The sequence below is a fragment of the Ammospiza nelsoni genome, chromosome 8, assembly GCF_027579445.1.
Source record: "Ammospiza nelsoni isolate bAmmNel1 chromosome 8, bAmmNel1.pri, whole genome shotgun sequence".
Classification (NCBI taxonomy): Eukaryota; Metazoa; Chordata; class Aves; order Passeriformes; family Passerellidae; genus Ammospiza; species Ammospiza nelsoni.
Genome location: NC_080640.1, coordinates 15741461 through 15756492, shown reverse-complemented (window position 1 = coordinate 15756492; position 15032 = coordinate 15741461). Strand labels below are relative to the sequence as shown.

Below are 15032 nucleotides of genomic sequence, written 5' to 3'. Positions count from 1 at the left end.
GAGGGATCTCTACACTGCTACTTCATAAGGTTTTTTCATGGGAGTATTTGAATAATTTCCACACTTTAAATTATGCTGAGGCTCATTTGGTCTTTTAGGCAACACCTATTTTTCTACTAGGGCAGATAAAGAAGGCAGGACCAAAAGCACCAATTGTCTATGAGCAATTAAAGTTTCATGGGGAAGAAATCTTAGTTGCAGGACCAGCCTGAGAAAGGAATTTCACTGGAAGTCCTCTTTACTTTTGCTGAGGGTGTCCTATTAAAAATATCTTTAAAAGACAGAAAATATGTCCAAAACAGTATATGAGTGTAATTTTGGGTAGTATAAATGGACACAGAGAGGAGTCAAAGAACACAATCTGATTTGAATAAACACCAGTGTGCCCTGGTTTTGGCTGGAATATAGTTAATTTCTTCTCAGTAGCTGGCACAATACTGTGTTGTGGATTGTCAACATAAGAGCAATGTTGATAACACACTCATGTCTTGATTGTTGCCAAGTCGTGTTTATCCTGCATTAGGGACTTTCTTGTGTCTCATTCTCTGCCAGTGAGGAGGTACAGGGGAAAAAAAAGCTGTGAGGGAGCACAGCCAGGACAGGTGACTTGAAGTGGCCAGAGGGATATTCCACACCATAAAATGTCATTCCCAGAATATAAAGTGGGGATTTATATTACCAGTTACCCAGAAGGGCTTGACTGGGCCTAGGGGCAAGGTCTGGCATTGGATAGCAGGTGGTGAGCAATTGTATTGTGCATCACTTATCTTTTTCTTTTTACCATCATAACTATCATTATTTACTATTATTTTTATAATTTATTTTGTTTCAGTTACTAAATTGTTCTTATTTCTAGTCGAGTTCTCAATTGTTCTTATTTCAAGTCAAGTTGTACTTTTGATTCTCCTCCCCATTACACCGGGACGGGTGGAGGGGAGGAAACGGCTGCCTGATCCTTCGTTGCCGGCTGGGGTTAAAGCAGGACACACCAGTGACTTTGAACAGCCGCTAAATAAGCTTACAATGGATAAAATAGGTGTAAAGTACAGTAGGCGTGACCTCTGTTGCATACCTCTGCATGTTAGATGCATGAGGAGGTGTGATCTTTCATCACACCACAGAAACACAAGTGCTCGGTTTAGATTCACGTATTAGCAGACCACCAGAGTCCTCCTGGCACAGTCTACCTTGCTTCCCCAGGATTGCCCCTGTATATACTAGGCAAGATTTACAGGAAAAGGCAGGATTTATTAGAGCAGCTAAATATAGATCAGGCCAGCATTAGCTAAATATATACTACATTAGGCTAACAAACTCGCTGTTGGGACCCGAAAAGAGTAAATTGCCTGAACCTGTATAATTCTGTAGCATTCACCCTTACATGACAACTGTATTAAAGACAAAGGCAGAACTATTTCTACTGTACATTCAATTTAACAGAAAGACTGCAATTCACAACCCCTTAATCCCCCAGCTGCTCCTGAAAGGGAGGAGACAGATTGTGAAGGGGCACTCACCCTGCAGTCCTTCTGTCAGGCACCACGGGATGAGCCTCTCTGACGCACTGGCAGCAGCAACAGGGTGGAATTCAGATTTAACAGCTCACCATTTATCCTGTCCTCTTTCTGTCCAGCTTGGTCTTCACTTTTACATGCACTAGGGACTGGAAAAAACCCAGACTGCCTCAAACCAGAATCCCATGAGGACATGTGTTAAAATTAGGCACCCACACAGTTCTAAATCCAAACAGTTGATTGAGGTGAAAACTACCAAATGCCTTGCTCCAACCAGGATGAGTTAACTTGAGAGACAGTTCCATGTCTAAACTGAGGCCAGAAGTGTGGGTGTACTTGATGTAGGCACAAATGTTTTAAACTGGGTAGCTCAGGTAGGGGTAAGAGCATCTCTATAGCAGCACAGACCTCCCTGGAAACCAGCAGATGAACGTCTACCCAAATTCCCTGACAGATTTTGTTGATTCCTGGTTGATTCTGCTGACCATATGAAGTGTGCTGTCACTTCTTAACAGCAATTTTAACCAAAGCTGACTAGTTTAAAGTTACTTTTGATACCTCTTCAATTCCATCTTTGGGTACAGAAATTACCTTAGGTAACTCGTCTGGCCATGTCTTCCTACATTTTTATGATAGGAGGATTCTGTGAATTTCCAGCTGTGAGATACAACCTTTTCTAGAAGGCAAGCAGTGGGGAAGCTAAAATCAGGCATTAAATGTAGCACATTTTGTCTTTTCCCCCTCTTAACTCTGAAAAATAAGACACAGAAAAATAAACACATATGAAGAAAGCACATTACCAGAACTTCAACCAGTGGGTTGTTTTGGGTTTTTTTTTTGGGTGGGAAGGAGAAGAGGGTGGGGGGGAAGGAGACTTGTTGGTTGTTTGGTTTTGTGGTGTTTTTTGGGTTTTTGGGATTTTTTTTTGTGTTTGTTTTGCATTTTTGTTTTGCTTTTAAAAAAAATTATTTGGGGGTTTGTTTTTCCTAGAAAAGAATTAAAGCAACCAGCCACATCCACGACTTTCCCATACGGAAATCTACCAAGGAAAGTAAAGTCACCCTAGAATCCCAAATCTGCGGGTTTATAACAGAAACTCATCCTTATCCAGCATTTACACCTCGTACACCCATCCTGCGAGGCGAGTCCTGTGTCCGGCGCGGCGGGGCCGCGGAGCTGCACGGCAGGTGAGCGGCGGCCAGCGGGCTCCAAGGGGAGCGCCCGAAGGAGGGAGAGCGGAGGGCGACCTCTCCCTGGGGGACGGAGGATTTTGACACCCGAAATCTCTGCCTCTCAGGACGGCACTGCACCCACTGTGCTCAAATTACGAGGCGTCTAATTACCTTTTGTTTGGCAGACGCCGCCAGGGACGCGGAGCGCGGCCACCAGGAAGCGGGCGGGCCGCGACACGGTCCCTCCGCGGGTGCAGCCCCGGGGCCGCCCTTCGCGCCGCAGCCCCGTCCGCCTCCGCCGGGCGCGGCCCCCCCGCCGCGGCGAGTGTCGCCCCGGCTCCCCGCCCAGCCACCCACCCCCTCCACCGCCTCCGCCTCCTCCCAGAGGCCCCCGGCCCCCTCCTCAGCCGCAGCCCCGGCCCTCCCGGCGGCAGAGGCGGCAGCTCCCGGCACCCCCAGGTACGGGTCCCGCCAGGCCCGGGCGCGGAGGGCGGACGGGACCCCGCGGGCGCCGGGAGGGATTGGCCGGGCGGCGGGGGGAGGCGGGCGGAGAACATGGCGCCGGAGAGCGGCGCGTGCTGAGGCGAGCGGAGCCGGGCCGGGCGGCGGCGGGGAAAGGCCGGTGCTGGCGGCGGGGCCGCCAGGGATATGCGGCAGCGGCTCTTCCCTGTGCTGAGCCGGGCTCTGCCGGGCCGGACGCGCCTCTGGGCCGCCCCGGCCTCGCGCTCCTTCCCTCCGGGCTGGCGGCGGAGCTCTCTCGGGTACGGTGCGAGTGCGGCGGGGCCGGGGCAGGGCCGCGGGTTCCGGGGCCGTGTGACCCGGGGCCGTGAGGCCGGAGAGCCCCCGCGGTGTTGTGTAAGAGGCGGCGGCGCGGACGGGCGGGGGCACCTTGTGAGTCCAGGGGAGCGCCCGCCCTCCCCCGAGCGCGGCGGGGAGCAGGGGGAGCTCGGGCCGCGGAGTGGGGCTGGCGCCGGAGCTTTCCGGGCGGGCGGTGGGCGAGAGGGGGGCGGCGGGGCCGTGCGTGCCAAGGAGGCCTGAGCCCTGCCTTGTGTCCTGCTCTGCTGCCCGGGAGAGCCCGCGCTGACGCGCTCCGGTGTTTGCAGCTGCACCTCCTTTGACAAAGCAGGCTTGGTCATCAGCCGTGTGGCTTTCGTTGCCCGGGGGCTTGCTTTGTTCTCCTTCCTTCTCCAAAAACCTCAGTGAATTGTCGTGTTACTTAACTTGCCATGTCTTCCTAAGGCATAATTATGAAAAAAAGAAAAAAGTTTCAAATCTTTAAGAAGAGACTGCTCTCAGTTACTCAAACTTGATGGGAGCGGCCTCTTCAGTTTCTGCCGAGTTATCTGGCAGTGGCATCGTGCGGGGCTTGTTACTGCGTGTTTGTGTCACCAGTGTCCCCAGCTCCGGTGGACATAGCGCAGCTAACCTCGATCAAGGGAGGACCGGGCAGGAGCCTTGGCACAGATCACTTTTGGGGACAGTTTAAACTGCGTAACAGCTCGGCAAAGTTTGTCCGGGAAGGGAGCTAGGGTTAGGGACAAAGGCTAAGTTGTTTTCTTTCTTTAATTAACGCTGTAGCTGTTACCTTAGTAGCCAAACCTATATTTAATGCTGCACGAGTTAGAGACGTCAAAAGTAGCATCTTTCCGGGGAAAAAGTGAGTTATGATGACTCATACTGTCGGTGCTCGTGTGTCAAAATTCGAATGCACTGTTACTGTTCATTATTGCTATTTATGCTTCAGAATTGTAAAGGTAATTCACAGTGTGGAGAAAAGCCAATGCTTTTCTCAGGCTGTAGTTTGTCTTGCTAGATTACTCCTCTTTATGCCTGTGAATATATGCAGTATTTGGACTTTATGTATGTGAGCAGGCCTGTTGTGTTTTCATACTGCCTACAATCATGATTTAATCATCCATTTAATTTTAATTGTGAATTAGGATTTACATAAATGATAATGAAATGAGAGCAGGCATAGTTCTTTCATGCGATAATTTTTTTGAGATGTGAAAGTTAAGAATCTTTTTCTTCAGTTACATGTTCCTGTTTTCCATATCTGTATTTTGTTCATGCTTGAACTTTTTCTTTTTGTAATATTTTTAACTTTCATCTTTATGTCAAGTAGCAAGATAATTTCTCAGTTACAACTTACCTCCTTTTCATCTGATGTACAGAATTAAAATTATCTATTCTATTTGGGAAGTCCCTAGAAGGATTCTTATTTCTATGCTTGCCTGCTTTTTTGCTCGCTTTCTGCTTTTTGTCTTCAGTCAGTGTAAGGCTGTGGTCTCATCCCTTGGATGAAATGGCACCTTTGGGAATTGATTGAAGTGTCAAGTATATAACTTACTTTGCGCATGAATACAGAAGCATTCCCCTCCCCTGTAAGATCCAGAAGAAAGAGGGAAGGGTCAAGAAGTTCATTACCTCTGGTGTTTCACTGTACTGGAAGGTATTAGGCTTCTAGCTATGGGAGTCATTGCTGGTTATTGTAGAAGTAATTTACTAAAAGTACAGTCAGACCACTTCAGAAATGGCATGTTGGGTTGATATTTTTAATGTATTAATTCTGTTGTGTTTGATGCTTTTATAGTAACTTTGGTGTCCAGTCTTCTAACAGCATAGAGATCAAAAAGTTCATAAAAATCTAGAGAAATTGCTTTGATCGGTTTTGTGTCTGGTTGTGTATTTGTATATGCATGATCTGTCAGTGAGTATCTTTGCTTTCACCTTTTCTGATGCCCATAAGTGGGTAAAATGTTCTTATCACATAGTACTGTATGTATATAATAAGGTGATTTTTGATGGATCCTGTTTGAAAGTTGCTTCACTGCAGCTTTCTATTAAAGTATTACCTTCTGCCCCTTGTTTTTAGAATGAGTAAGAACTATAGCTTGCCTGAACAATTGATATGGAAAAGAATGCAGTAGAGCTCAGTGTTTATTTATAATTTTAACAGTAGAACCAGAATTGTCCAAAATAGTGAAAACCAAACTACAAAATAGGTGAACAGCCAGGACTTCATTTGTTGAAACACACCGCTGACTCTTGTAAACTGCTCATTGTTATTGGTTTGTTTCTCATGTCAAAGCTCTAGTGTTAGATAAACAGTTGCTTTTACTGTGGCATTACAGTGCTTTTAATGATTCAGAATTCTGAATTCTCTCTGTTTTTGTCACTAGATCAGATTTTCTTGCCAGTTCTCTCATCTTTCTGTGAATTTCATGTTGTTATGCAGTACAACTGAATCTCATCTTGGTTTTTGTTTTTTTTCTGATTCAAACCTCACAAGTTTTTCTTTTTGAGTGTATAAGACAGATGGTAGCATAAAGCATTAAGTGAGTTGGCTTTACAGAGAGTTTTGGGCAATCTGATGTGCTGCTTACACATAAAATCTATGAAATACACATCAGAACACAGAATAAAGCACAGAGATGTCTCCTGTAGCATCCAGTGTAACGTTTCCCACTGTGTGTACAGGGCCATGCAAAGACACCAACACAGTCCTGGGGTTGTGGAGCAAGCCCTGCAATTGTAGGGTGATGGAAGAAAAATGTCACAGGGAGGAAGAGAGAATGAGAGCCCCTGGTCTGCAAGTATTCAATGAACAAAGCAATTAATTGAATTAGTGAGTACATTTCTTAGGAAAATCTGTAAAATACACTTTGAAGCAAGCAGTTGGTCACGTAGCACAGAAACTTGTCTGATCAGTCATGCAATTTGAAAATACTGATGTAAACCAAATTACTATGCCAGATCCGTGAAAATTTTAATGATACTATATTTTAATGATATCTAAAGATTAAGACCAGATAATTTTACTTACCCCCCTCCCCCTTTGTTTCCCACCTCATCCCCCAGGTCAATCAAATACTTCAAAACCCTTTTGGAATTTTGTAAAATATTGAAGCAAAGAATTGTTAGGGAAATATTAATTGTTCTATTTCTGGTGAATGTGGTTAGAGATTGTTTACTTTGGAGGTTTGGATGAATTATTTGGAGCAATTTTTGAGGACATAGGAAAAGTAAGCTTAAGTAATTAAGAGATTAAAAAAACTTGTTATCCTTTATTGCTCTGTGTAGCATCAAATTGTATATGGTCCTGCATTTTTGTTTGACTTTTTTTACCCAGTGCTTTGGAAACTGGTCAAGTTAAGGACTGTAGATGTAGGGCAGTAAACTGGCTTTATGGTGCCTGATTGTGTCTCATCTCGTTTGGTCACCACATCACTGTAATTATCAGGCCAGTTACTCAGCTGGGGCCTCATCTCACATGTGAAACTACCAGGGAGGGCCCTTGTTTTAGCCGAGGTCACACGTGGTGTGGTCTCATTAATGCTACTGTAATTCCTGTACACCCGTGTTACACACTGGTGTTTCTGCTGTCACGTTGGCAGTGCAGCTGTGGCAGACCGAGTTTTACTGCTGTGATCTAGAGTTCTGGAAGCTGGACTCTGGGAAACAAGAGCATGGCAGGCATCTGCCCTGGCCACCATCATTAGGAGGGAATTTTCTGAGTCGGTTACAGACTTGGCAAAAAGATGCAGACTGAGGTTCTGAAAATGCTTTAATTGTAGTGAGACTTTAGAATTTCTTCAAAATGAACTACATAACAAAACCTTATAAATATTCATCATCTTCAGACTTGCCTGATTTGGCGTGATTAGTTGTTCTTAATAACTTGGGAACACTGATTAAATCATTGTGGGGCTTTGTAGTTGGACCTTTTGTGTATGAAGTAGTAGGCTGAATTCCTGATGAGTTTAAAAGTGATAAAACATGTTCCGTTTTGAGCACGTTATCTACTTACGAAGTCTGTCTGCCTGTGCATGCAATCAGAATTGTTTAGATCACTATCAGGAATGTGTTGGGATCTCATACATTCTCTAGCTTCATGGCAAGCAAATTCATACAAGACTGATGCTTTATGGATGTTGAAACATGAGGTATTTTAATCTCTAAGCGTCTAAAAGAATGATTGATGAACATGTAACTGGAAAAAGTATGGATAGTCTCCAGAAGGATCCTTTTTGGTAATGTTCAACCTGAATTGATTTAACTTTCCTGCCTACAGTTTAGTCTAAAAAAAAAAATATTATAACATACAGGTGGATGGAAATGTTAAGAGAGTAGGTAGATTCCTGATTGTTTTACTGATAGCATAATTCTACTGCTGTCATGATCAGCAGTAGGTGCAAGAGAAAAAAAAGAGGGGTGCAGACCTGTGCAAGAATGCAGATTTACTTGGTTGTTGCAAAGCCATGAGCTTGGGACTGAAGAAGTTCATGGACTCCTCCAGAGTGCTCAGTTTGGTGCTGTCATCCTTGTAAGAGGTGAGAAAACTCTGGCTGGTAGTTCTGCAGCACCGGGCCTCCTGCCAAAGCACACAGCACTTCTTTCACTCCATACATTGGCAGCTGGAGAAGTCTTCATGTAAACCAAGATGGATTGGTAAACAGCACAGAGAACATGTTACCAATGGTAACTCCCATGCAGGACAGAACAGAGGTTCTCACTCAGTGAGGGTTTCACTTCACTCTGGTAAATGGTAAGCAATTAGTCGCATAAAAACTTGAAGCAAATGTGAATTTTAAGGCAATGGATAGAAAGCAAGCATCAAAACCTGCTGAGATGGTAACTTGCCTTTCATCTGGAGCAGACCTGTGTACTAGTACTTGACTTCAGTGTGTGCATACTGTCATGACAAATAAAACCTTGAGAAGCGCTTTGGAGTTTGTGCCTTGGGGGTCATATTTTTATTAGCTAGTCACATTCTTGCATTGAAGCAACCCTCAGGAGTTTCTGTTAATTGGTTTTCAAATATGGTCCTTTAATTTGTTCAAACATTGGACTTAGATTTGACTACACAGGCTAATTTTTAATTAAAGTAACTTTGCTAAAATAACTCTGAGAGATTAAAATAGTGAAGCAGAATCATATATCACTTAATCCCACTCTGTAATACTCTGTTTGCAGGTGAAACCTGGCATCCCCAGAGAGCCTTGCTGCTTCAAAGGGACTGCCTGCCTGGAAATGATTACAAAAATGGAACCTCAAAGAATAGAATATAATTTCACTAGAAGTACTGTAATTGAAAATTCAGTGTTGGTTTTAAAGGATACTTTTCTTGTACAAGTGAAATAGTTTTGATGAGGAGGAAGAATATTTCCCATTCATTGAATAGGGACACTGTTTTCAGCTCAGACATCCTTATTCTTTTTTCCTTTCTACCTTTGTAATCTTTCCACCTGTAATTTTTGAGCCAGTGGAAGAATTTCCACTGCCACAGTAATGCTTCGTATTGTTCCTGCTATTTTGGCTTTATTGACTCTTTCTCTGTTGCTTCTGCTTTATGAAAGTAGTAAAGCAGTATTTCTTTTAATGTTTTTGTTAGGCTATTAGCTCTGCAATAAACATAGCACCTCCTTTGAGGAAGAATTGTTTTGCTACTGACCAGCAGCATCCAGTGCTTGCTGTAATGACAGTACAGCAAGTAGCTGTAGCACATGGATTTTAGGACAGCTTCTGAACATGGCCTTAGAAATAAAGCTGCTTCTCAATAAGTACAGGATTTCTGGTTTTCTTAATTTTTTTTTTTTTTTTTTTGCCTGTGATTAAAAGCAGTTCTATTGTCAAAAAGTGATTTATAGAGTTTTAGGATTCTGGTGTGAAAGAATAAGAGTGTGGTATTTTATAAAGCAATTGCACTTACTTAAAAGCTGCACAGGAAAACGGTCATATGAGGGAATGTTTAGTATTGAGTCTTACAGTTCACTCCTTAAGAAAACATAGTGATATAGAAGTTCTCTCTGAAGTGAAAATTTGCCTTCTCACTTTTGTATTGTAGTAACATATCAGCAGGAGGAGCAGCACGTAAGCAGGAAGGTGTTGGTCTTGTCCTCTTGACATATTTGCCTTCCAGGAGCACTGCTTGGTTGATCAGCCCTTGCTTTTATTCCAGTTGTCTGGTACTGTGATTCACTTTGCAGCAAAATAATCGTAGGTAATCATGCAAACCCATTTGAAGTTAGAAGATGTTGTATTCACAATGCCCAGTGAAATAACAGTGAAGGTAGAGATAAAAATTTCAGTCCTTAGTTTGAAGGTTTAATTACTGATGTTGTCCTTTTGAAAATTGTAGCTTTTTCCTGTACTGGAATTTCCTTACCAAGCTGGAAGTAGCCTGTGAAGGAGGCAGAAGTAGGGAATCATAATAAAATGAAGTGGAGGTGTACAGCTTCATGAGACACCAATTGAAATCTCCTAAGGTTTCAGAGCTGCGTAATTTGATGAATCACATTGGAAAGATGAGTCATCTGAACAAACAGTAAAGTTCTGTGACTTGGTGATGTGGTATGGAAATAACAAGGAGATATCAGGTGATAAGGAAATTGTATAACATTTAAAAAAACGCCACAACTCGAATAGTTTATCGTATATATGTGTCTTCTGAGAGGCAACTAGTATCTTATTGAGATGGAATATTCTAGCTGAAAACCAAGGTATAGGTGTTCATTAGCAGACATGGAATCAGGAGCTTAAGGGATGTCCTTGTTCTCCTGCATACTTAGATCTGTCAATCTAACTTGTGTGCAAGTGAAAAACAATCAGAAGCAGTTTAGTTACTGATTTTCATATATGAAGAGTATCTACACTCACTTAAAAAATTTTACACGGTAGCTTAAGTTTAGTAGAGTATTTCTTAAAACTCTGAACATGGAGGCATCTTTTAATTGTTAGCATGGCTTGTATCAGTGCTGATGATACAGAGAAACAGAGACGTGGTACTTGAATCTTTGTATTTCAATAGTATATGCATTTTTCAGTGGAAGAAGGCCATAGGGATTCCAAGCAGGATTAGCCTGAGCAGGGGGTTAAGCTAGTGGATAAATGACCTGTTTAAATGAGAATGTACATATTTAAATTTAAATTCAGCATTTCAGTTACTGTTTAGTGATTACACTTGTTTTTTAAAGCATTTGATACTAGGAGAACAATGTTTTACTAGTTTATATGTTTTCTTCTAAAATGCATTGAACCACACTTTTAAAAAAGTTATTTGATATTGTTTATAGCTTTTGCTTGGAGACATTCAGATTCTGAATCACACTAGTTTCTTAGCCTTTTAGAATTATGCCTTTAAAGAAGGATATCTTGTAGCATCTGTTAAACTAATGGTAGACAGTCTATTCGTGTTTATCATGGCAGTTCTTCAGTCTTTGTATTTTTGTGGCACTGTTGTAAACAGTGTTACTGTTTTTTGCTTGAGTGTACAAATCCAGTGGTCTGTTAGTAAAATTTTGTTTATTTGACAGAGTTACAACACTTACAATCAACAATTCAGATACATGAAATACTTTCCTGAAGTTTGAAAGTATACTTGAGGTAGCAGTATATGCTTCCTTTGATTTAATTTTTATCGTAATTGATTAAGGGGTTGACATTTATTAAGTTTGGGTTGTTTCAGTTACAGTTAATGTGATACTTGAAGCACTCAACTAAGTGATCTACATCTTTATTGTGTTTCTTGGTCTTCAAGGGTTTTTTTTTTTTTGTTTCAGCAGCAATATCTTTCAGGATCTGAATTTTAGGAAAGTTCAGTGAATTTTGCTTGTAATAGAACTTCTAGCTGTTGATATTGCCCTGTATTGTCTTAACATAATATTAAAAAATTAGCAAGGCTTAAGTGAAGATAATAAGAATTTTTTTCTTTTTTCTTTAAGGTTTCAGAAGGAGTCAAACAACAAAATGAACAATCCAGCTATTAAGAGAATAACAAATGAAATTATCAAATCACCTGAGGATAAACGAGAATATCGTGGACTGGAATTGGCAAATGGCATTAAAGCTCTTCTCATTAGTGACCCCACCACAGATAAGTCCTCAGCAGCACTTGATGTCCACATAGGTATTCAATTCATATTGTGTTAATTATGTCATTAATAAAAATGCTTCAAGTTCTGGTATCTTGATGCAAATAAACTGACAGGAGTGGTATGCAGTTGGTAGCCTAGTCTTTTATTGTAATTTATAGTTTATTTAATTCTTTGACACATCAAATTCAAAATTATTGGAGCTAAATGCTTTTACTGTACTCTGTGTTTACTCAAGTGTAGCTCAGTCAGTTGAAAGACTGCTTTTAACCATTAAGTTTCATGTTATGAAAGATCTTTTGTAAGCAGAAAAGGGGTGGGTGCAAGTGCAGTGATTTCAGACAGCTCCATCTGTCATGTCAGACTTTTTTTTTCATGCTAAATTGTTGATGTGTAGAGGTGAGAAAATGCTGTAGTGCTAGAGAAGTTGGAGAGGCACTCCCTAACTTCAGTGGTGCCTATGTGTGCAAACAGAAATATGGGAAATAGAAGGGGGAGGCAATTGCTTTGACTCTTTGGGATAATAGAACTGAGTTACATCTCAAGTTCTATTGGAAGATAAGATGCAGTGTGTGCATAACCTAAACACGCTCTTGCCATGTCTGTAGTTGGGAGCTCTTGCCCCCCTTCGTGTTAGGGCAGAAGTCATGATGGACTTCAAAAACTTCTGGCCTTTTCTGTTGTGGGGATGGCTGTCCCAGATCATTATCTAGTTCGGAACATCCTGAATGTGGTTTTGTTTAGGTCCTGTGACAGTGATAGCCAACTGCAGCATTGCTGCACACTCTGAGGAGAGGCTGCCACTCTCCAGCTTCTGCCTTCTTGTTTCCATTCTTCCAAATCATTGTTGTCTTTTAATCTGTTTGTCTTCACACCTGCTAGCTGGTCATCCGTAGCTGCTTGTGTTCAGGCAATTACAGGTTATCACTCATCCTATAAACCACAGGATAAATACCTCTTTAATTATGGTTGGCAATTGCTGCCTCTTAACACAATGCTTTTAATAAAGTCAAGGTATAGATCTCAGAACATTGTGATATGCCAGGTCTTTACAGATTATGAGTCATGGACTTCAATTGAAAATCATCTGTATAAGGAAGTGTAAGCTGATCTGGAGAGGCAATTTGAGACACTAATTGGTTCAGTTACTAATTCTAAATTTTCAAATATTTTTTCGAGGAATAATTTTAGTTGACTGTAGTTGCAGAAGTGTTTTCTTACAGCCACAGAATTGATATAATTGTCTGAAGCACCATACTATAATACAGAGTTCTTTAAAAGACTTAATGTTTTAGTATTACTTTTTTATGAATGGCTACATGAAATTTTTCCTCTTGCAGGATCCTTGTCTGATCCCCCCAACATTGCTGGGCTTAGTCATTTTTGTGAGCATATGTTGTTTCTGGGAACCAAGAAATATCCGAAAGAGAATGAGTACAGCCAATTTCTAAGTGAGCATGCTGGGAGCTCAAATGCTTTCACGAGTGGTGAACATACCAACTATTACTTTGATGTGTCACATGAACATCTAGAAGGTGCACTGGACAGGTAAACGTATTTTTTAGTATTTAAATTTTATTATATATGTTCTACTTGAATTTATTACTGTAAAAGTTTTCTGATAGTTCTATCATTATGATATTTAAAAAAAAGGTAAAAACCATCTTTTGTTAAAATTGATAACCAGATATTTTTCAGTTTGAAAGTCTTATTCATATTTATTTCATCTAGGAGAGTTCTTCATTGAGACAGAATTTCTGAAGTCTAAATGTTGTGTTTACACTGAATATTTTTGGAAATGCAAGGCACAGAATCTGATCATGAATTTACACATTGTGCAAACACTGGGATGGTGCAATCAAAATCTGTGCTTCCCATGGGATCCTTATTGACAGCAAAACAAGGGTGAAGTCTAGAAATATTTAAGGATGCTCTTAGTAGAGGGAGCTTGCTGAAACCTCAGTGTTTTGTGGGATGGGACAAAAATTGAAAACTGTGTAGCCAGTGAGGTAGACTGAGTTTTCTCTTTGGCTTCTCCCTGGATATCTGACAAGACTTATTTGATTGCTGAAATTAAGAGCCTCTTTTAGCTAAAATTCAGAGTAGGAGAAATTTTCACTATGGGAATTTTGATGTAAGACCCTTGATTCTTGTACTACCTTATATGATGAACATGTCTGCATTTATAAACAAAGAAATTGAGAAATAAGGATATCAAATCAGTGTCAAAACTGTAAAGAATTCATAAGTTCTGCATTAAAAAAGAATTTATTCAGCTGTTTTCAGGAGGAACCAAGTTTTATACTTTTCTGTTGCAATTTATGTACAGTACTCTTGACTTAACTAATTTTTTTCTCTTTAGATTTGCCCAGTTTTTCCTGTGCCCCCTGTTTGATGAAAGTTGCAAAGATAGGGAAGTGAATGCTGTTGATTCTGAGCATGAGAAGAATCTGATGAATGATGCCTGGAGGTTATTTCAATTGGAGAAGGCTACTGGAAACCCCAACCATCCCTTCAGTAAATTTGGAACAGGTTTGTCAGAATATTCTTATCCAGTGGCATTGTTTGTAACATACATAGCATTATTGTTTATATAAAATTGCTAAAGACAGACCATAACAGTTCTCTCATTTTCCTTTCCATACTTGTTTATTACGGTGCTAATGGCATTTTTCACATTGTAGACCAGAGCTAGACAATAGCATAGGAAAAAGTTTGATCCAAAACTTTGAATACAATGATGAAGAAATCTTTGTGATCCTGATAATTACTGCAGTGAGTGCTGTTTTCCAGTTACTGGATTTGGTCATCATTTGGTACTGTTGAGTCTTTGTGTATAACAATGTGAACAAATTGTGTTTAAATTGTTGTTAGCCACATGCTTTTTGTTTTTTAATATTGCATTTAGACTAGATGACAGTGACTAGGTTAAATCAGAAAGATCAGCAAAATACTGTGAGAATTACTGAGTAGGAATATAGAAACAAAAATCTGCACCATAGAACACAACAGTAGGAGACTGATAGACAAAATCATCTTGGACAAATCCCAATCCTATGACTGTAGTTTTTTTATGCTTAGTAACAATTTAAAATAATTGTTACTAAGCATAAAAAAGCAATTCAAAAAGCAATAAAGTTAAGATACCATAGTTCTGGACAAAGTCACAAATGTTTGATGCTTTGGTAGAAGTTTCAGTGTTGGGTGGTTTTTTGAATAGGCATTATTTTCTACATGAATTTATTTTTGAAACCTTCGAAGTAACAGGACTGCACTGTTTGATCATTGAATATAATGTGTGCAAAAAAAAAGTTTTGTGGATGGGTCAGTTTGCTTTATGAATAATTGATACAAATATTGAGTGTGGTAGAAGGATGGGAGAGCAGATAATGGGCTTTAAGGCAGTGGTTTCTTCCTCTGTCTCTAAAAAGACAAGATGTACCTTTACATCTGTTGATGGAGAGCATATTTTT

The 15032-nt window shown here is 40.7% G+C and overlaps 1 protein-coding gene across 5 annotated transcripts in view; it reads left to right on the top strand.

The window, feature by feature from the left end:
• Nucleotides 1-2985: 2985 nt before the first annotated feature.
• Nucleotides 2986-15032, top strand: part of IDE (insulin degrading enzyme) — a 53081-nt gene continuing 41034 nt past the window's right edge. For 3 of the 5 annotated variants that reach the window (XM_059477368.1, XM_059477363.1, XM_059477367.1), the window contains exons 1-4: nt 3251-3447; nt 11410-11594; nt 12900-13107; nt 13922-14091. In XM_059477368.1, the coding sequence (XP_059333351.1) occupies nt 3335-3447; nt 11410-11594; nt 12900-13107; nt 13922-14091 (676 nt within the window). In that variant the 5' untranslated portion in view covers nt 3251-3334. Of the gene's footprint in view, nt 3146-3250; nt 3448-4293; nt 4344-11409; nt 11595-12899; nt 13108-13921; nt 14092-15032 lie in introns of those variants that run through there. The other 2 variants (XM_059477364.1, XM_059477366.1) reach the window with 2 other exon arrangements.